The 23,198-nt window shown below is 45.3% G+C and overlaps 1 protein-coding gene across 2 annotated transcripts; it reads left to right on the plus strand.

Annotated features, from left to right (window-relative positions):
* The first annotated feature begins 1,812 nt into the window (after positions 1-1,812).
* On the plus strand, positions 1,813-17,198 carry CD53 (CD53 molecule). Of its 2 annotated transcripts, none has more exons than XM_070396212.1 (8): positions 1,813-1,938; positions 8,992-9,071; positions 9,913-10,101; positions 11,318-11,392; positions 11,940-12,035; positions 14,090-14,170; positions 15,242-15,325; positions 16,372-17,198. In XM_070396212.1, exons 2-8 carry the CDS (start codon positions 9,009-9,011, stop codon positions 16,441-16,443), a joined length of 660 nt encoding a protein of 219 aa, XP_070252313.1. In that variant the 5' UTR covers positions 1,813-1,938; positions 8,992-9,008; the 3' UTR covers positions 16,444-17,198. The 2 variants fall into 2 exon arrangements, with proteins under 2 accessions (XP_070252313.1, XP_070252315.1); XM_070396214.1 differs by lacking the exon at positions 1,813-1,938 and adding an exon at positions 8,591-8,886.
* The last annotated feature ends 6,000 nt before the right edge of the window (positions 17,199-23,198 follow it).

Here is a 23,198-nt window from a genome sequence, read left to right on the forward strand (position 1 = left end):
TGAGGAGAAGCAAAGGGAAGGCGACACGGCGACCCTAGAGTTCCTGATGCGTGTCCCAGGGCTGTGCAGTCCTTTGCTGATGGAGAGGAAGGGCTAGAGATGTACAGTCAAGGCTGGAGGGGAGGGGTAAGGGGGGTCAGGAGGAGATCATAGCCACTTCTGTGGGTCGATTCCTGGTCAGGGCGCATGCCTAGGTTGCAGGTTCAATCCCTGGTTGGTCGGGGCATTGATGTTACTCTCTCACATCAATGTTTCTCTCTCTCTCTCTCTCCAACAAAAGCATCCTGAAAAACTACCAATCAGTGTTCTTGGAACAGCATTCATTGTGACCTTGAGCTTGAGTCCCCAGCTCTGCCATTTCTTAGTTGTATCATCTTGAGGAAAGTAGCTACCTTCTTTGAGCCTCTATTTTTTCTTCTGTAAATGGGGTATAACGGGAACTATTCAGTAGGGTTATAATTAGATGTTACTGTTAACCTAAAAATAAAAGGCCAAGGTGAGCAGCAACAAGCGTTTATTTGAGATCCAATAGAACAGCTCTTCCGGGAGCACTGATTCAGGCAGAAACCCAGATAGGGTTCTGATTAGGAGGAAGAGGCGAAGGGTATTCATGAGAAACGGAAGGGGACCGTGTACATCCATAAAAGGAAGGAATGTTTATAGGTGCCAACATACTGATGCTATTTTTTAATGTGTTTTTATTGATTATTTTGGAGAGAGAGGAAGGGAGAGAGAGAAACATTGATGTGAGAGAGAAGACTCCCTTCGACTCCCACACACTCCCCCACCCCGACTGGGGACCGAATCCACAACCTGGGCACGTGCCCTGACCCGGGAATCAAACTGGAGACCTTCTGGTGCGTGGACGAAGCTCAACCACTGAGCCACACGGGCCAGGATGCCGTGGTGCTGTTCGTAAAGAATGTCTTTAATTTTCAGTCAGTGGTCAGGTTATCTTCCCTGTTATCATCACAGACAGTTGTTTGGAATACAATGTTGCTTTAGGCCCCGTCCTATCTTTCCAAAGGTTTAAGGAGTAAGACCTGCGAGGCAGTCCCTCGGGGATGGCAGCTCTGGCTCCAATTTAAAGTGGCTCCATTCCTGTTGTTATTATTGTTTTATATTAGAATTAATAACCCGAAGCTGGGAGGCTGAGGTCTGCTTGGTCTCGCTTGGTCTCGAACGGCGAACAGACGAAGCGGGGACTGAGACCCAGATCTTTGGGCTCTAAATCCGGGCTTCCCTCTGTGAACCCCATCATTTCTACCGTGTCCCTTGGATTGTGCCTTAGGGCAGACCTCCAGCCTGAGATGCAGAAGTCTGGGAACGGTGCCCCATCGACCTGGAGACTAGAGAGCTCCCGGAAGGCAGCCGGAGGGCGGGTGGGGAGAAGGCTTAACAGACATTCCTAAATCTCAGTCTTAGAAAACGTTTTTAAAGCATTGATTTCTGGCCTGCGCTCTGATCTCCGTCTGCCTAAATGGAAACTGCTGGTGAGGCCAAACTCCTTCTCGAACAGATCCATGGGTAATTCTGAGTTGCCACCTTGATTGAGCTTTTCCAGACAAAAATAATAATGCCCACATCACCCAAGCAAGAGCCCACCGTGCTCGCCGATTTGTGCCTGAACCAGCCTGGTCTTGGCGTTTTCCTGTTTCCTAAAAGCCAGTGCCGGTATCTGGGTGGGTCAGGGGAGTAGATTTCTAAAAAGCCTCAGGGAAGGACTGCATCTCTCAGTCTCAAGGGGGGCGGGCCCCGCCTCACTTCCTCCCTCGCCTCCTCTGGGCTTCCTGTCCTTGCAGTGTGATGACATTTATTCCCCCTCCACTTCTCCTTTTACTCAGATAGCCCGGACATCCTTGTCACCAGCCTTGTCCCAGCGCCTCCAGGACAATCATCAAATCTGCCTCGGGGACTGAGGAGCAGCACCCACAGAAGGTAAGACTGGGGACACTGCAGTCTGGGCTTGAGAGCAGAGACCTGAGCCAGGTAACATGGGGGAAGGTGTCTCCTCAGGAGCCGCCAGGCACCGCTCTAGTCACCCTACAATCGCCTGCTTCTGTTTCACGAATGTTGCACAGGAAGCAGAAAGATCGGCAAGACCCTAGTCCCTCAGAAGGCAAACCGGCCAGAAAGGGTTTTCAGGAACCCGGTTCCCAGGATCTGAGATCGCCTTGGGCCAGGTGTTCCTGACGCCTGGAGCCTTCTGTGCGAGATGAAGCTGGGCCGACCTCCTACAGGCCCCTGGGCCGACCTCCTACAGGCCCCGGTCGGTCGTTGGGAGATGGGTCTGGTGATTTTCAAGTGAGCAGAGAACCAGCAGCCAGGGCCATTTGGAAAGGCAGCTGGGAGCGCAGGTCTTCTGCGTGTGAGAAATTTCCAAAGTCAAGTCAGTGGCTCCCGCTGTGAGGCCTCAGAGCCATCACTACAGACCCCAGCGCCCAGCTCGGTCGGGCCCACAGGACGTTCAGCCCCTGTATCTTCACAGGCGAAAGGTGACATCCCTAAGGGGCACTTAGATTGGTGGTTTTCAAAGGGCAGCAAGGGCGCTGTGATCCTCAGCTCCCCCAGAGAAACGTCTCCGTGGTGTACAAAACATGACTACGCCGGGCGCCAACCGGTGGAACTGGGCATGGCAATGAGACGCCCCATAACTGAGGATGGGGTCTCCGGACTCAGAAAGGCCCAGCCAAGCTTCGGTCCTGGCTTTCCGTGGCCACCTTACCGGCTGGGGGTCAGGGCACCCTTAGAGCTCTCTCCCTCCGGGACCTGCAAGAGTGCCTCCTGGCGGGCAGAGCAGAGTCCCCGGGACCACCCACCTGACCGTGCTCAGCGGGCATTCGGCAGAGGGTTCCATTCCCAAAGCACCTCGGGGGCTATTGAACCTTGAATTTAAAAATAAACCCAGGACTGTTTAAAAAAGTAACTTAATAATCAGGAGTTAGGAATGCCTGGGGCCAGGCACTGTGCTTCGGAAGATGCTGGGGGCGAGGGAGGGGCTGGGAAGGGGGGAGGGTGTTTGTCCAGCCAATCGCCCCGCCCTGAGGAACTCCCAGAGGAGATAAGAGACGTTCCATGCGTTTGCAAGTGCTTTGGAAGCCAGTTGAGCAAAAGCAGAATCTTAGCTGCTGGCTACACAGAGAGGTTTTGCTTTCTCAATCGCCACCCGAATCTGCCCTGTTTTGAAACTGCGGTTGAATTGGCGCAGAGGCTGAGCTAAAACTTGATTTCCTGCGGGGTTTCCTGTGGGGGCCGGTTAACAATATTTAGCCTTAAAATGAAAGGATTGGGCGCCTTTACACCCCAGGGAAGGATTCGAAGCCCATCTCTTCACACTCCCCCCACCTGAGGTGAACTCTGGGAACCCAGGAGACACCACCTGGGAAGGTCAAACTGTGGTCTTCGTTCCTTCCGTCCTCAGTTTGACCTCTGACTGCTCAGAAGGTTCAGACCTCGGCCGCGGCCTGTTCCTCGCCTCACCCCCAGGGCCTAGGCCTTGTGCTCGGTGCTGGAGACACGGCTAACTAACGGGCGTGGTTCTCAAGTTCTAGGCGCTCGTAGAGTCTAGCACGGAGGACAGGCACAGATACAGCTCACACCACACAGTGTGATCTTTTCCACAATAAGTGGGACAGTGTGCACAGAACGGAGGCGTTGGGGAGCGTGCCCAGGACTCCCTGGGAGAGGGGGGCCGCTCAGGGTCCTTTTCAGAGAAGTCTGGGTCTCTACAGAGACTGGGGTAATGGCATTCCAGACAGAACCCAGCAACGCAGCCCCAAGACCGGTGCGCCCCAGGCATGCGAGAACGGAGAGCAGGCCAGGCTGGGGTGTAACAAGCCACGGTTGCGGGGCCACGGGAAGTGGAAATCTCTTTGTCTTACTTGGATTCTAGCATCCCAGCCCCTGAGTGGAAGGCTAGGTCAGTAGCCAGGCGGGTCCTCGGCCTCGCCCGGGGGGACGGGGAGGCCTACCCGGAGACAGCCACGTGGCAGCATGGATGAGACGGGGCTGACATGAGGGTGAAGAGGCAGATGCTTTCCTCCTCGACCTAGATCTGGCCTCGGCTAGAGCGAAGGGTGGAGCTGTGTGCGAGGTTCCAGCCACTCTCTCCCTCCGCTTCTGCTCCAGGAAGCGCGGTGCTGGTTCAGTTTCGGTGGTTTGGTTCAGGCTCCCACATTATTCAGTCCACGGCACTTCCTGTACCGAGCGAGCATGTGATGCCTGCCCATTAGCTGGGCCTAGACACTGGGCACTTGTCCTCGGGAAGCTCCGGGGCCCAGCTGCCCCTGCAGGTGCTGAGCGCCGAAGCCAAGTCACAGAGAAATAAGACAGCGGTGCCAAGCGGCCTCCGGTGGCTGCCGGGGCACAGGAGCAGAGATGGCAGCCGGAGCATGCCCGGGGGGCGGGGGGGGGGCAGCTTGGCAGGCCAGGCGAGGGTGGGAAAGAGGCAGACGACATGTTTCTAAAACCAGTGGGTGAGCGCGCAGAGTGGAGGCCGTGCGTCTCCGTGCGGGGATACAGAGGCAAGGCCTCGCCGCCCACCCCACCCCCCCCGCCCCCCGCCCCCCGCCCCATTTCACCAGCACACATGGACGTCCGTCCGTCCGTCCGTCCGTCCGTCCCCGCCCCAAGCAGCAGCAGCGATACATCCTCTGTACTGGCCAAGAACTGTTGTAGAGAAAGGGTGCCACAAGGATACACTTCTAGAATTATTTAAAATAGGAGTGTTGTTGGCCAAGTATTTATTAGGATGCTGTTACTTAATTTGGAAATTGTGTAGGTTCAAATAAAGCACCCAACTCACCGTGAGAGCCCAGCACAGATTAGCCATTAGGACATTCCAATCGACTTACTTTTCAGTTAAGGTGACTTGTCCAAAGCCATAAACCTTCTTAACTATTTAGATTACCTGCCTGTCTGTGGAATGCTCTTTCGGCCACAAGACATGATACTCCCTTTTCTCGTAGGGTTCTCACTAAATAGGCATCATTGGACTGTGTTTCTTCCTCACATAAAGACATTTCCAGTGCATTTTAACATAAGCAAAATAAAAATATAACAACTACAAATCCAGGTGATTTGAAATCAATGTATTTAATAATTTAAGATCAGCCCTGGCTGGTTTGGCTCAGTGGATGGAGCGTCGGCCCGCGGACTAGGGGGTCCCGGGTTCGATTCCAGTCAAGGGCATGTACCTTGGTTGCGGGCACATCCCCGGTAGAAGGTGTGCAGGGGGCAGCTGATGGATGTTTCTCTCTCATCGATGTTTCTGACTCTCTATCGCTCTCCCTTCCTCTCTGTAAAAAAATCAATAAAATATATTAAAAAATAATTTAAGATCATAGATTTAATGTAGGTTTAATTTGTCAAACTTTTGTTTGACATTTCCCATTTCAGAACTAGTTGAGGAATGATTTTGACATCTCACATCTTTTGAAAGGTATTCAAGTAAATTTGAACTCATGGCTCCATATTCACTCTGTATCACAAGCAAACAGAGGCATTAAAGAATGATCCTATGGTTTGTTCTCCTAAAAGAAGATTCTGTGGTAGAATCTCAGTCTTTTAATCCCATTTACTTCCAAAATTATTTGACCAGTCGATTCCTCTTGCTCCCTATTGATTGTTTGTGTTTGAGAAACTCCTATTAACATCTCATAAATGTCACAGTCTGTGTGACACCACGGCTATCTTGCTATGACTCAAGACTGGTCTCTAAGATCAGATCAGATAAGGCTGGAGATCAAGGACCGATAGTTTCTCAAAACTTCCGTCCAACCTTAGCCACCGCTAAACTGGATTAAACTCAAAACCAGATTAGATGGAGCAGGTGTGGGTCAGAGAAAAGGGAGAGATTGAGCTAGAATCCACAAGACTCTACCTGCCCCAGCGCTCTGCTGGCAGGAAAGCAAGTGTAACTTCCTCTGGGAGGTGACCACAGCTGGCTGCAGTTCAATCACGGAACTTTCCTGGAAACTGACGTCATAGAATTACTCTGCAGAGCCCTGGGTCATGGGGCTGGGTGTGGCGACCTTGACTGTGGAGGGTGTGGTGTCTCCCAGGCGGTGGGGTTGGCAGGAGTGAAGAGGCAGGAGCTCAATAACTGGCCCATCGCAGTGAAGGAAGGTGGTGGTGGTGGTGGGGGGGGGGGGGGGGTTGGGGGGGTGTGCGGGCTCTGGGTTTTCGGGAGAGCTGGGGCCATCCATGCAAGTGGTAACAGTAATGCTGATCTTACCAAATGGGCAGCTTTTCTCCCTCAGTTGAGGTGAGTGTGAGTAAGTGGGAAAACCAGAGGAGAAAGCAGAAGTCCTACCTCCCGTCTGCGAAGGAAAGAATCAGTGGAGAGATCCCCAGGTTTGTGGGCACCTCCTCAGTGGGTCCTCTGTGGACAAGGCGATGACAGGGACCTGAAGCAGTTGTCACAGGATCCCAGGTTGGTGGGGAGGAGGTGACTCCAGGGGGCATCTAGCCCCATCTCCTTCGGGGTAAGCTATATGCGGGTGCCCAAAAGATTAGTTTACTGGCAGAATAAATCTTAAGCCCGAGGCTCCTGACGCTGCAATGTCATGGACATTCCACTCACTGGATTATTTAGGGTCAAGGAGGAAAATTCCAGTCCTTTGTTCATCCAACAATCTTAGTTATTTTAAAAGTAATCAGGTTCTGTGCTGGGCCTTGAGGGTCCGAAGGTAAATAAACCAGCACCTATGCTCAAGGAGCTCCCATTCTAGTGACGGGAGGGATCATTACAAAGCAAGGTGCTCAGGACAATACCGGACTGCACAGTGTCACCCTGTGGGAGCGGGGGTTGGGCACGAAGAATCAGAATCGGAGAAGGCTTCCTGGGAAAGTGACAACACGTGACCTGAGTCTCAGGGTGATTAACTGCTAACCAAATTGAGGGGTCAGAGAGAGAGAGAAAGGGTCAATTCCAGGAAACCACATGAGCCAAGCTAAGGAAGGAAGGGTAGTGACAAATAGTCAATGTCACTTGTTAAGTTTTTAAGTATAAGACAGGGACTGTTGCCACGAGTTTGGAGAGATGGGCAGGTGTAAATTAGCAAGGGCCTTTGACATATGTATACGTGCTAAAACCGTCCCTACAGTCAAGATGACATGCATCACTCCCCAAGGAATACGTGTGGTCTTTGCAACCCTTTCTCTTGCCCTTCCTTACTCCCCCTCTTCTTTACCTCCACCTCCCAAGCAATTTATCATCTGCTCTTTGTTGCTATAGGTTAGCTTTTGTTTTCTAAAATTTGATGTAACTAGAATCATAGCGTATTTATTTTTTATGTTGAGCTTCTTTCACATACCATAATTATTTTTGAGTTTATCTATGCAGTAGCATGTGTTGGCAGTTCATTCTTTCTCATAACCGAGTAGTTTACCATGACATAGTTGTACCACAGTTTATTTATCCCCTCACCTATTGATGGACCTTCGGATTGTTTCCAGATTGGGGCTATTACAAATAAAGCCGCTATAAACATTTCTGTACAAGTCTTTGTATGGGCGTATGTGTTCATTTGTCTTGGGTAAAGACCTTGGGTAGGATGGCTAGATCATTTGATAAGAGTTATGTTTCACTTTTTACTAAGCTGGCCAACGGTTTTTCAAAGTGGATGTGCCCTTTTCCATTCTCACCCGCAGCGCGTGAGTCCCAGTTCCACCACATCCTCATCCACCCTTGGTACGCTCGGCTGTTTTTCTTTTCTCTTCTCTTAGTCATTCTAGGAGGTGGGCCCTGGTACCTCGTTGTGGTTTTAATTTACATTTCCTGCATGACTACTGGAGTAGAGTGCTTTGTCATTTACTTATTTGCCATCTGCGTATCTTTGGTGAAGTATCTGTTCAGCTCTTTTGCCCATTTTTAAATGGCATTGTTTGCTTTCTTGCCATTGAGGTTTTGTTTGTTTTATTTTTAATTTTGTTTCTTTATTGATTAAGGTATTACCTGTGGTTGCTGTTGAGTTCATCTATGCCCCATTATCACTGAGAGAAATTAAAAATTGTGTGTCTGGATCTCTAGAATTGATCTCTAGACTTTGAACACTGATGTCCTCATCAAGGAAAAAAACAAACAAACATCTATTTTTTAAAAGTTCAAGTTTTTGCCCAGCCAGCGTGGCTCAGTGGTTGAACGTTGACCTATGAACCAGGAGGTAATGGTTCAATTCCCTGCTGGGGCATATGCCTGGGTTTTGGGCGTGCAGGAGGAAGCCGATCAATGATTCTCTCTCATCATTGATGTTTCTCTCTCTCTCCCTCTCCCTTCTTCTGAAATCAATAAAAATACATATTTTTAAAAAGTTTTCATTTTCATTGCTGTCTTCTTTCATTGTTCTACTGGACAGTTGTTGGCCAGTTTTAGCTCTGCTGTAAGATTGACAGCTCCTGGAGGGTAGCTACTGCTTGGTTATAGTTGCTTCTCCCACAGCATCTTAGAACAAAAAAAACACCATCAGTGTCTTCAGTAAAAGAATAAATGAGGCATAAGTATGTTCCCCCACTTCCATGTGAAGAGATATGTAGACTACATGTAGTGGATAGGTGCAGCTCAGGGCACTTAAGGGACTGGCTGATCAAGGCACCAGCCATGTCCACAGCTAACTGACCAGCCTCGCCCTGACCTCGGTGCTGCCTTCTTGAGTAAGTACCCAGGCACTAGTCCCTGAGCACTGGGACACTGTGTCACTGTGACCTGCCCTCCTGGCTCTATCGCTTACTCCTACCGTGCGTAATTCAATGTTAAGCATCCTTAGCTTGATGAATTGAAGCAAAAGTGAGTGTCCAAGATGAGCCCATTGGTACCTGAGTTCAGAGACTAAGAGAGCAGGAAGTTTGGGGAAACTTTCCAGAGAAGAGTCACAGCTCAAACCCAAGGTAATGCTCGAGATCCTTGATCTGAATATTTGTGCCCGCTGATCTTTGGAACCAACTTGCAGAACCAGGTCACTTACATTGTCTTTATTGCTTTCTCCTTTTTAGTGCAAGAATATCCCAGGATGGGCATGAGCAGCTTGAAATTGCTGAAGTATGTCCTGTTTTTCTTCAACTTGCTCTTTTGGGTAAGTGAGCCTCTTCTGAGCATGGCTGAGCTCTCCTCCGCCCAGGTATGCTTTACCTCTCTCTCCTCTGCTGAAGAGCATTGTGTGGAGTGAATTCATGCACGCCTGCGTCATGTGCAGTCTACCTAGCCTAAGAATTAGGGAATGACACTTTCCTCCCCTCTCGGCATCCTGCCACAGCATATAACCCAAAATTGAAGGGTATCAATATGAAGGGGATGCTGTTTCTCCGGGGACTTTAGGTTATTACCACTCACTGCTGACATCTATGGGTGAGAAACCAGAGACTCTACACTGTGTATTGAGTGCCTCTTTTTTCCTAGATGTTATGTGCCCCCTGGACATCTTAGAAGAGCTGATTGAAAGGAAAGCCACCTTTTCTGGGGAGGTTTCACTGTACCAAACTTAGCAAATGAATTTCAGATGTGAGTTGGTACTCATGTTTCTATGAGAACATCCTTAGAAGTTGGCCTCTCCAGTTTTCTGCCTCGCAAGATGAACTTCGGAAACAGGGCCTCCACTCGACATGGTTGTGGTTTCCAAAGGGAAGACCATGTGTAAGCAGTTGAGGGGCAAAGGAGTAGGAATCTGAAGCCTGAAAATACTGTGCTACTCACAGGAGTGAGCTTCCCCTGGTGCCTGATAAGGGTAGGATGAGGCCTGGGTGGGACATCACAGGAGGAAGCTGGGACCACCCCTTTTCTAGGGGAAAGAGGTTATTCATCAGAGTCCTGATGAAGCCAATGGAAAAAGGTGATTCTAATCTCAAGTGAATGAGAATATGAGGAGGTCCCCGAGGGCCATGTTTTATCTCAGGATGCTGTGGCATTCTTCCTTTCAGTTCTGCGGCTGCTGCATTTTGGGCTTCGGGATCTACTTCTTGGTCCACAACAACTTCGGGGCCCTCTTCCACAACCTCCCCTCCCTCACGCTGGGCAACGTGCTTGTCATCGTGGGCTCCATCATCATGGTGGTTGCTTTCCTGGGGTGCATGGGCTCCATCAAGGAGAACAAGTGCCTGCTTATGTCGGTGAGTCTCTCGCAGGAGAGGTGGTGCCCTAAGTGTGTGTGGGGGGGGGGGGGGGGGACTTCATGACTTAAGGCCCAGGCAAGATGTTTTTTGGCAGCTCACCTATGGGCACAGGGAAATCAGAGGAGCAGGAGACTGGCATCTCAGAAGCATAAGGTTGGCACCTGCCTAAATCCTCCTGGCATCAGTCTATGTTTTCGGAGTCACTAACTAATGGAAAATCTAGTCGCTAGATTCTTCTGAGTGCTGTGACCCTCCTAAAAATGGCAGCGATGCTTCCCTATCTCCTGTCTGCACAGGATACGCCACAGTGAGAGTGACCTGGTTTAGGCGAGGGCCTAGGCTGCAGCCACTGAGGTCTACCGTGAGGGATAGCAGAGCTTCCAGTTGGCCCTGGGCTGCTAACTATCCAGAGGAGCACCTTTAAGCTTAGGTCTAGCCTCTAAGCGCTCGGAAAGAAGAGCTCCCCGTTTCTCTTGTGTGCCCAGATCAGAGCTTGGTCTGGTTCCCAGTCACTTAAAGAAGAATCACTTGGTTCTTCTTTAAGTCTTTTGGCTCATCTACTTTCCGTTATGGGCCAGCTCTGAAACTGGAGTCCAGAGAGAGAATAAGAAAGTCCCAGTTCTCAGATAGTTCCCGGACTAATGGCAAAAGGTGGAACATCACGGGCATGGGGAAAGGTTTTAAGTAGTCAAGATTCATGTTGGGGTAAAAAGATAAAGGAAAGGGAATAAGTGAAAGTGTGAATATGATTAACACAAAGGGAATCGGCATCCAAAGTTGGAGATAAATATGAATTAGAACCATGATGGCAGGTTCTAATTCATATTCTCCCCATCTGTACATATAGCCCTGCTCTTGCAGAAAGGACTAGGCCCCAGACTCTAAAGACGCTGTGTGGATAGGCTAATGCCAAAATGGTTTCATTGACTCGACAAATGGTATTGCATATACATTATGCACATGGAGCTCGGTACACACATGGGAAGGGAACAACAAAGAAGACAGCTGATCTGCCCTCTAGAGTCTTGGAATCTAGTTGTAGGAAAAGAATACATATTCCTCACAAGACAAGAGGGGGCTTGTGAAGGCCCAACAGGCAGGAACAAGAACCTCCTGCGCGTGTGCGGAGACGTGACTGGATGCTCCCAGGATGCAGTGGGAACAGGGGAAGAACTGGGCTCTGTGCTATGAGCATATCTCTGCTTTGCCCCAGTTCTTTGTCCTGCTGCTGATCATTCTCCTCGCTGAGGTGACCTTGGCCATCCTGCTCTTCGTGTATGAACAGAAGGTAAGTTATTCAGAGCACAGCGCCTTGTCCTATTGCAGAGCATGGGGAGTAGGCCGTGGAGAAGAAGGTGGCACAAAATAAGTCCTACAATTAGAGGTAGAAGAAAGTGGAAGGATGGAGGAAAGAGATAAATCATAATTGGGGAGATAAAAAAATTCATGAAGGATATTGCATGTGTGTGGTTCTTTGAAGGATAAGAAGGAAGAGTGGAAGTAAGTCTATCTTCCTCCAGCCTACTTTGCTCAATGGGTTGGCAATACAGAACGTGCCTGAGAGCCACGGCTCTGACTGGCCCTTTCCTCCTTTAAAAGAGTTCTGGAAGCACAAGTGACTGCTGTGAGCTTCCTCCTTCAGTGCCATCTCACCCTCAGCACTTCTTCCCACACACAAAAAAATATCCAGGACCTCCCCGCTCCCTTCGGTAGCTCTGAGGAGACCCTTTGGAAGGGAGGGGCAAATGGGACCGCTCAACTCTCCTAGAAATTCCTTGTTCCTTGAACTCACCTGCTTTTCACACTGTCTCCCTGCTGGCATGCGCCCTGTGCAGCTGAGCGATTCGGTGCGGGAAGGCCTGACTGACAGCATCCAGCGATATCACTCGGACAACAGCACCAGGGCGGCGTGGGACTCCATCCAGAAGTTTGTGAGTGCAGATGGGCCCCTCCCCAGCTCAACCCTGACTTCGTTCTCCAACCTCGGTCCCTGGAGGCTAAAAGGCACTTCCTTTCCTGGGAGTTTCAGAATCTAAGGTCCATTGCCCCTAGGGCAGGTCCAGAATATGCTTGCCAAGAATCACCTTGGTTCTTCCTTAAGTCATTTGGGTAATCTTATTTACGTTGTGGGTCATAACATAAAGAAGATTAATCGGGTTGTCTATAGTCTCTCTCTCATCCTTCACCAACTCAGATAGGCTCATGGGTTAAGTCCTACTAAGGAAGACCCAAACGTGTCATACTAGATTAGTTTGTGTCTTTTCCAAAATTTCCCTGAAAACAGAAATGATATAATACAAGAAATCTCTTTTGAATTCCTAAGTAGCCCAAATCCTGCTTGATACCTAGCCCATCAGCACACCATTCCTCATTCCCCCTCCCCATCCACGAATACCCACATTAACTCTGCATCCCTGCCTTGGTGTGTTGGGGGACACAGAAGGGTGAGGGAGCCAGCCTGGCACTGGCATAGTCTGTGTCGCAGACACCACCACTGTGGCCACATGGGGCCGTGGTCCTGCTGTGCCTGCTCAGTGTGGAGAAGCAGCACCACAGGAAATAGAGCCAGACCAGGGCTGGTTGACCTTGAGGAAGTCATTTAACCTCTCCGAGTCCCCAGTTCTTTATTTTTCAATTCGCTTTAGAAGTCTCTTTATTAGAGAGTTCTCTGGAATATCTAAAAATAAACAGAAGAATAGCAAAATGGGTTTCTGGGTACAAATCACCCAGCTTCAATAGTTAATATTTTGCCACTGTCTCAGCTAATCCCCTCTGCTTTTTTTGCTAGAATATATTAAAGCAAATACTAGATGTTACATCATCTTACCCACTCAATATAAAGATAATAGCCTCTTTTTTTAAGAACTTAAATTTTTAGAGCAGTTTTAGGTTTAAACAGAACAGAGAGAGGTACAGAGATTTCCCATATACCTTCAGTCCCCACACATCCATTTCCCCCATTATCAACAGAATAATTCTTTTTTTTAAAACCAAGGATCAATCTACATTTACACATCACTATCACCCATAGTCCATAGTCTACATTAGAATTCACTCTGTCTTGTACATTCTATGCATATGGACAAATGTATAATGACATATGCCCATCATTATAGTATCATACAGAGTAATTTCACTGCCCTGAAAATCCTCTGTTCTCCACCTGTTTATCTCTCCTCCTACTCCAGGGCGAGGAACCTTTTTTTCTGCCGAGGGCCATTGGATATTTATAACATCCTTCATGGGCCATACAAAATTATCAACTTAAAAATTAGCTGCTATATGTGGTCCAACATTTAATAAACTCACCCCTAATGCCTTGGCAGGGCCAGACGAAATGATTTCACAGGCTTTATATGGCCCGCAGGCTGCACATTCCCCACCCGTCCTACTCCCATCCTTGGCAACCACTGATCTTTCTACTGTCTCCATAGTTTGGCCTTTTCCAGAATGTCATATAGTTGGAATCATACAGTAGATAGTCTTTTCAAATTGGCTTCTTTCACTCAGTCATATGCATTTCAGGGTCCTCCATGTCTTCCCATGGCTTGATAGTTCATTTCTTTTTAGTGCCGAATAATATTCCATTGTCTGGATATACCACAGCTTATTTATCCATTCCCCTACTAAAGGACATCTTCATTGCTTCCAATGTCTGATTGTCTTACTTTCTGTGATCTCAAGACGGGTTGGTGGGTGTAGGTAGATCAGCCTGATCCCTCCATTATAGAGTCCCCTGTGTGTCTCATTTTCGATCTGTAAAGTGTGAATAAAGTAAACGTGCCCTCTCAACTTCAAGGAGTCTATGTGAATGCAATGGTATGATGGATTTGAAAGCATTTTGTCTCAGGAGCTGTAGTAGTCAGACCCATTCTGGATTTTCTGCTACACAGTCAGATATGAAGGGCCCACTTTTCTCCAAGGCCCACATTTTCGTTCTGTTGACTTTCTAACAATCGTATCTTTGGGGGGGCTTGGTTTTCAGCTGGATTGTTGTGGTGTAAATGGCACAAGTGATTGGACCGGTGGCCCACCAGCTACTTGCCCTAAAGATCCACAAGTTAAGGTAATTTGGGGCAACGTTTCTGTTATTGCCTCTTTAATAGAATGTTTAATTACCTTAGAAATTCCAGTCATATGGGACCTAGTCCTCCCAGCCAGAAACAAGGAACCTTGAACAAAATAGAGACCAGGGAGACAACCCAGGTAACCAGACAAATCAGAAAACAAAACAACAAAAAACAAGATCATTCAGACTAGAGACATTATTGAGAATCTGTGCTGCCCTACACTATTACATTAGAGGGCGAAGTGTATGTGCTAGTGGCAGAGGATCATGTCTTGATTTCTCCTGAGCAAGAAGTGGGTCTCCTTATGGCTGAAAGTGAAATCTGTAAGGTTGGGGTAGAAAAGCTTCTCCCTCTACCACTTTCTCTGCCCTCCTTCCTTGGAGATGGCAGCATCCAGCCCCTTAGTGAGATGAATCATAAGGGAAGGAGAAGTTGGGGGAGACAGGAGTTGGCGCAACTGTTGAAAGAACCTGCCCACTTGATTCGGACCTCCAGACTAGGCCCAGAGAGGCAGCCGAAATCATCTTCCAGCTCAACCAAGTCCTTAAGGTCCTGTTACCCCATGTTACCCACTCTTGGGGTTGTTTGGAAATCTCTGGAATTTTTTAGGTGTCTGAAGAAAGACTGGGACACCTACCAACCAGCAACTGCCCTGGAGCTTGGTAGGACCCTGATAGGTTTACTGGCTTTTGAAGCAGAAGCTGAAACGCAACCAATCCTAGCATTGCATTGCCTACATTTCCGTTTGTTAATTTCAAGTCAGCAGTAAATGTTCAAAGAACATAAGGACATCTGTTGCTGACATACCTTTCAGGAGTTAGTTGAACTCATGTGTGAGGATTTAAGACTTCTACTTAAGGTATCATTGTAATAATAACACCACCAAAAAAATCTTCAGTTCAGTATTCTCTACTTTATGACTATATTTTTATACATAAAGAAAATAAAAATATAACACCTGGCTTAAGTCTCTTGGCATAAGGCAAAAGACAACTATCTTCCCAAATAAGCCTCTTAATAAAGTTGAATAATATAGTGGTATCATTTGTACTTGTAATTTTTTCTAGGGTTGCTACATAAAAGCAAAATCGTGGTTTCAGTCCAACTTCCTGTATATTGGCATCATCACTATCTGTGTATGTGTGATCCAGGTAAGAGCTTAACCATAGGACTATCTTCAGTATTAAATGTGTTACGTCATATAAAGTTTTGAACAGTACCAGTTACATAGTATGTGCTCAATAAATGTGAGCTCCACAAGTCAAGTAGCAAATAATGTTATTACCAATTTCAAGCAGACAGAAAATATGCTATAAGAGCTATCTGGTCAACTTATCCTTAAGAGGAAAGCTTGTGACAGACTCGAAAAAAATTGGCTTTATATGCTAAGCAGGAATTGATGATGAAAATTATAATTAATTTCCTTGTTGTTTCTCTTAGTTTGACAAGGCAGGAATCAATTGGGGAGAGTTTTGTCTTCTTTTATATTATGTGATATTTCTATCATTTTTATACCCACATGTTTTGGGTATGTCACAGATTAGCTAAGACTTAATCAAGGAGCTCAGAGAAAAACCAATTTTCTCTGCTTGGAAACCAAGGAGGATTAGAGCATAGGGCAGTGATGGCGAACCTCTTGAGCTCGGCGCGTCAGCATTTTGAAAAACCCTAACTTAACTCTGGTGCCGTGTCACATATAGAAATTTTTTGATATTTGCAACCATAGTAAAACAGACTTATATTTTTGATATTTATTTTATATATTTAAATGCCATTTAACAAAGAAAAATCAACCAAAAAAATGAGTTTTCGTGTCACCTCTGACATGCATGTCATAGGTTCACCATCACTGGCATAGGGACTGGCATAGGGAGAAATGACTCGTTGCATGAGGCGCTGACTTGTGCAGAACATGCCTGTCCCAGCAGCAGGGCTTCTTAAGGTTTCTTAAAGACGTAAAGAGACAAGAGATGTCCCCAGACTCTATACTCCTGTCTTGCCAGCATCAGGCCCACTAGTCTCCCCACCGCCATTCTAAAGCTAAAGGAGACAACACCTGAGAAGGAATTTAAAGTGATAGCAGGAAAGATGGTCTCAGTATAACGGATACTTTCTTTTACTTTGGGGCTGATGCCAGAGGTTGTGGGAGAGATGGCCTCTTCTGTTAAAGATCTCCTATTTTCCCAACTCTTCTTAGGTGTTGGGGATGTCCTTTGCGCTGACTCTGAACTGCCAGATTGATAAAACCAGCCAGGCCCTAGGGCTGTGACCTGCTACTGCCTTTGCCAGAAAGACTCATTTCATCTCTGGAAATCCAAAACCACCTACAGCATGAAGGCCTAAATGATCACCTCCCGGACTGGCATCATTGTCCCGCTCTCATCCCTTCCCTGTTTTGACCCCTTTCTCACACAACCGGAGAAGAGGGTATTGGGCAGGCATTTCCCATCTCTGGAAGCAGGATATCATTCACCCACTCATGGTGGCAGCCATGCCACTCGACGTGGTGACACTAATACCTGAGCATTTTTCAGACATGAGAGACCAAGAGAACCTATGGCACTAATGGCTCAAGATCAAACGATGGGTCTAGGACTCGAATTTTTGCATCTTCTTATTGTCAGGTCTCTAGTCTCTAAATCATGTCCAGTTCACTCCAAAGTCAAGAAAGACACAAGCTGAAGGGATGTCTGGGGCCAGACTTACTGGATCATTGTCTATGGGCCTTGGCTACGGGAATGACAGAATATTCTCTCTTCACAAATAGTGGGGTTTCATTTCAATTTCCTATTCATTCATTCTGTCCTTCCAGAAGAAACTATGCAGTTATTCATATCCCGACTTCAGCCAATCTCTTAGCCTTTGATTTACATAACTGTGGAAGAACTCACCAGGACCAGTATCTCTGGTGGTTCAGCTGATACTCACATTCAGAAGAGTTCTGATATATTTTTCTTTATCACATAAGGTTTTGTTAATGCGCTATTTTAACTCTTAAATAAATAAAATAGCATATGATCTCAATCACTACGTTCCCATTCCTATATCTCAAATGCATGTTCCATGAATCATACTGATTGCCTTGCCAGCAAGCCAGGAATACTAGTTATCATCTATTGCTGCATAACAAATTCCTACCTTCCCCTTTATCTAAGGAAAGTTTCCCTCGTACTATAATATCTATTGAGGTCTTTCCAAGTATGAGACAATGTGCTGACAACTTTACATACATGTGCCCATTTAAATATTGACAAAATGTCTCCCCTGTTCACCTCCATAACTAACACACTCATAGAAACTTCATAGATCTTATCACGTTTTATTTTAATAATCTATACATTTTCCTTTATTAACCTTTGGCCTGATCAAGTCAGAAAAAGAGAGAGAAAAATGTACAAATTAACTATAAATAAAAATTGGGCCATAACCTCAGATACACAGTTAAGATTTTAAAGCCTGCAACAGAATATGATTTTTAAAATTTAGGCCAATCACTTTTTTAAATGTAAGTGCTATAGACAATTTTCTAAAATAATAAATATACAAATAGATTAAGAAAGAAAAGGAGTTCTATTTCTGGTAAGACAACAGACAATATTACTAGACTAAACTTCCCATTATAAACAACTAAAATGCTAGATTAAAGCTTTGAAACATTTTATGAGGACCACTGTTGTGCTAGAAATAAAATAAGGAATACACAAGCCAGAGACCTACTGATGGTGTGAACCAGAGAGGTAAAAGATATTTGAGGGCGTTTGCCAAACTAGGTCAACTTGGGTATCAGTTTTCACGGCTCATAGCACATAAAGTGCAAGAGGCAAATTTCAGTGTCCACTTAAGGTGGGGAGTTTAAGTAGAGATCTTTTTTCTTTTAAGTCAGAGACCCCCAAAGGCCTCTACTTTAGTGTAAGTGTGAACTATAAATACCACTCCTTTTCACCAAAGATTACATAAAAATTTGTTTAAAACTTGGCAAATTAGCAGAGGAAGGCAACATCTTAAGAAGTTGAATCCATAATCTGGCTGTCATGTTGATGTAAAGTGTAAATGAAGAGTGTCTGCATCATCCTCAAACTTTCAAACTAAAAATTTAAAGCACCCCAAACCAGAAGTTATCCCAGGCTCTGGCAAAAACAAAATTCACACATTTTCTGAAGGAACCAACTTAATACCAGGTTTCCATGAACCTCAAAAAAGCAAATTTTTTCATTTCCTTAAAAAAATGAAACTACTCAGTCAAATTCACTAAACACACGAGAAAATAAGACACTATGAGCAGTATGCGGGGGTTCCCTTTTCTCCATATCCTCTCCAACATTTGTCACTTCTTGTTTTATTGATAATAACCATTTTAACAGGTATGAGGTGTATCTCATTGTAGTTTTGGTTTGCATTCTCCTTATAGCTAGTGAAGTTGAGTGTCTTTTCATATGTCTGTTGGTCATTTGTATGTCTTCTTGGAAAAAGTGTCTGTTCAGGCCCTCTGTTCATTTTTTAAATAGATTCTTTGGTTTTTGTTGTTGCTGCTGAACTGTACGAGATCTTTATATATTTTGGATACTAGCTCCTTATCAGAGCATCTTTTGTAAAGAGAATCCTTGTACACTGCTGATAGAAATGTAAATTGGTACAGGCTCTATGGAAAACAATATGGAAGTTCCTCAAAAAATTAAGAATAGAGCTACCATATGCCCAGCAATCTGGGTATCTACCAAAAAATTTGAAAACACTCATGTACCCCTAGGTTTATTGCAGCATTATTCACAATAGCCAAGATGTGAAAATAACCTAAGTGTCCTTTGACCCATGATTGGCTAAATAAAATGTGGTACATATATACAATGGAATACTACACAGCCATAAAAAAGATGAAATATTGTCATTTGTGACAACATGGATGGATCTTGAGAGTATCATGCTAAGTGAAATAAGTCATATGAAAAAGTACAAGAACTATATCATTTTACCCATGTGTGAGATATAAAACAAAAAGCAACAAATGAACAAACAAAACAAACTCATAGACACAGACAACAGTATGGTGGTTACTATAGGGGAAAGTGGTGGGGGTTGATAAGGAAGTTAATATATATGGTGACAAAAGAAGACTAGACTTTGGGTGACTAGCACACAATGTAATATACAGATGAGGCATTATAAAGTTGTTCAACTGAAACTTATGTTATTAAACAAGTTACTCCAATCTATCATAATATGCTAATTAGACCAGACGGCCAAACAGCAGAATGACCGTCCGGACAACCTTCAGGATGCCCTTCTGGACGAAGCCAGGGCTGCAAGGGCCAAGCCCCTTGCACAAATTTCATGCATCAAACCTCTAGTAAATGTAAATAAAAATGGGAAAATAAGGCACTGTGAACCAAGTGAAACAACAAATGATAGAAAAGGACCCACAAAATATAACAGCCATATTTTTCTATTTACAAAAATAAATAACAGCCTTAAAATATGTGCACAGAAGAAACTAAAGACTAAACATTTTGAAAACTGAAAATATTACAAAAATTTAGAAATTTAAATGAATATGTTAAGTAGATTTGATACAACTAGAGAGAGATTAATAAAGAGGAACATTTGTATGAGGAAATTAATCAGAATGTAGCTGAAGTGTTTTAAGTTATGTCCTCAAAAAGGTATGTCCAAACGTACAACCAAGACAACTTTACCCAGCAAGGCTATCATTTAAAATTGAAGGAGAAATAAAGAGCTTCCCAAACAAGAAAAAACTAATGGAATTTATGACCACCAAATCAGTATTACAAGGAATGTTAAAGGGCCTGGTTTAAGAAGAAAGAGAAGTGAAGAAAAATAAAACAGAATAACATAGTTAAAAAAATAAAATGGCAATAAATATGTACCTATCAATACACTTTAAATGTAAATGACTTAAATGCTCCAATCAAAAGACATAGTATAGCTGAAGGAATATGAAAAAAAGACCCATATTTTGCTGTCTACAAGAGAGCCACCTCATAACAAAAGATACACAGAGGCTAAGAGTAAATAGATGGAAAAAGATATTTCATGCAAGTGGAAATGGGGAAGAAAGCTGGGATAGCAATAATTATATCAGACAAAATAGGCTTCAAGCCGAAACCGGTTTGGCTCAGTGGATAGAGCGTCGGCCTGCGGACTGAAGGGTCCCGGGTTCGATTCCGGTCAAGGGCATGTACCTGGGTTGCGGGCACATCCCCAGTGGGAGATGTGCGGGAGGCAGCTGATCGATGTTTCTCTCCCATCGATGTTTCTAACTATCTATCTCTCTCCCTTCCTCTCTGTAAAAAATCAATAAAATATATTTTTAAAAAAAAATAGGCTTCAAAACAAAGGGCATAACAAGAGACAATGAAGGACATTACACCTGTGGCCAATGTGACACAGTGGTTAGAGCATCAGCCTGCACATTGAAGGGACACAGGTTCAACTCATGGTCAAGGGCATGTGTATGAGTTGCAGGTTCAATGCCCGGCCCCAGTCTGGGAGTGTGCAGGTGACAACCAATTGATGTGTCTCTCTTGCATCAATGTTTCTCTCCCTTTCTCCCTCCCTCTCTACCATCACTCTCTCTAGAAATCAATGGAAAAACTGTCCTTGGGTGGGGGTTAACAACAACAACAACAACAACAAATATATATATATCCCAGTGCATGAAATTCGTGCACTCAGGTGGGGAGGGGTCCCTCAGCCCGGCCTGCACCCTCTCGCAGCCTGGGAGCCCTCGGGGGATGTCCCCTTGGGGAGTGGGCCTAAGCTGGCAGTTGGACATCTTTAGCGCTGCCATGGAGGCAGGAAAGGCTCCCCCACCACAGCCGCTGCGCTTGCCAGCCATGAGCCTGGCTTCTGGCTGAGCGGCGCTCCCCCTGTGGGAGTGCATTGACCACCAGGGGGCAGCTACTGCGTTGAGCATCTGCCACCTAGTGGTCAGTGCACATCATAGCAACTGTTTGGTCGATTTGCATATTAGCCTTTTATTATATAGGATAATCTGGCTGGTGTGGCTCAGTAGTTGAGGTTCTACTTATGAACCAGGAATCTGGCCATCTCACCTCCTTGTAAGGAGCTATTTTCTTTCGATCTGATTCTGGAACTTGAAGTCCACAAGGCATAAAGTCAAGAAGGAAAAATGAACGTAGCATGAGGGAGAGCAAGAACAACCTGGGTCACACTGGGACAAACGGAAGGCCATGGGGCAGATTGATATCTGTGTTAGTTCTTGGAATTTATGACCTAGATGGTAGGCATGTCCTTCAGAAGACTGGATTCTTTGTTACAGAGATAAACACAGTCACCTGACCAAGACTAAGAGAGACTAAAGATCCAGGAGATGTCCTTTCAGACTTGGTCATGTCTCAGGCCTATAAGATGAGCTAGTAGATCAGAGACAATGTGTGTGAGCTACAAAATGCTGCTTCATTTTGCCCTTCAAGTCTTCCACAAGTGTCTCTAACTAGAAATATATGCAAAGGAAAATTCTTGGAAATGTAGTTCAACCTAGCCAAGCTGACAATACAAAGACTCCCAGAGGTAGGAATATTTTTCTTAAATAAGACATAATGAGCAGTTGTATAGTAATAGTACATGTTTAAGTCATTTTATTCAAGAAAATAGGTAAGCATATCTCCAAGGCTCTTGAATATTTGACAGTATCTTTTTCTTCAATCCTTACCCAAGGTTATTTTTTTCCATTGCTTTTTAGAGAGTGGAAGGTAGAAAGGAAGGGAGGAAGAGAAAGAGAGACAGAGACAGAGACAGAGAGAATGAGAAACATTGATGTGAGAGAGGGAAACAGATTGGTTGCCTCCCACATAAGCCCCCACAGGGGCCAGGGATTGAACCTGCAACCCTTGACCAGGAATGGAACCTGAAACCATTCAGTACACAGGCTGACGCTCTAACCACTGATCCACACTGGCCAGAATGAGAATATTTTTTAATATCATATATTATTCAAAATGTAGATATTTAGAAAAGTCTCTATTTACATTTTACCTCTCAGAACTCTGTAAAAGTTGTTTTCCCCCCCTAGTGTTACTGAAACAAAAGTAGAAACTCAAGAATGATTCTTACTCCCTTTTAGGTAACATTAATTTTTTTTGTCTGAATAGTTCATAGTTATTCATTCTTTGTTCTTATAGCCTAAACCTTTCATCAAAACATGGTAGATATGGTTTTTGTGACAGACATTATTAGCTGATACCCAGTATCAGTTCCCTTTCTTCACCAACAGAAATATTGTTCCTAACCAAAATTTATCAGCTTTTACTGCAGTTTGCCCAGTAATCCAATAATACATAAGAGAGGTTCTGCTTTCCTAATATTTCGCCTCCTTATTCTTTTTTCCTGATCCTGAAACTAGAATGAGATATTTGGAAGTAAAGCTCCTTCATATGACTATATTGTTGTCAATCTCCCCCTTAAAGTCCTTTAGAAGTTTTTTTATATATTTAGGTGCTCCTATATTGGGGGCATATATGTTTACCGGGGTTATATCCTGTTGCATCAATCCCTTTAGTATTATGTAGTGATCTTTATTGTCTCTTGTTATAGCCTTCATTTTGAAGTCTATTTTTCAGATACAAGTATTGCTACCCCAGCTTTTTTTTTTATTTCCATGGAAAAAAATTTGCCATCCATTCACTCTTATCTCTGAGGTGGGTCTTCCGTAGACAGTCCATTCATGGGTAATGTTTTCTTATCCATTCAGCTACCCTATGTCTTTTGATTGGAGCATTTACATTTAAGTAATTGATAGGTACTTATTTATTGCCATTTTTATTCTTTAAGCCTATGTTTCTCTCTCTCTCTCTCTCTCTCTCTCTCTCTCTCTCTCTCAGCCCGGTGCACGAAATTCGTGCACTCAGGGAGCAGGGGGGGCGGGGGGCGTCCCTCAGTCCAGATTGCAAGAGGGCATAGTCCAGGCCGAGGGACCCCACCGATGCATGATCAGGGCCAGGGAGGGACACAGGAGGTTGGCCAGCCAGGGAGGGACTGTGAGAGGGC

This window comes from Myotis yumanensis, unplaced genomic scaffold (assembly GCF_028538775.1).
Source record: "Myotis yumanensis isolate MYYU_CA2020_CCGP unplaced genomic scaffold, mMyoYum1.0.hap1 SCAF_17, whole genome shotgun sequence".
NCBI classification, from domain to species: Eukaryota; Metazoa; Chordata; class Mammalia; order Chiroptera; family Vespertilionidae; genus Myotis; species Myotis yumanensis.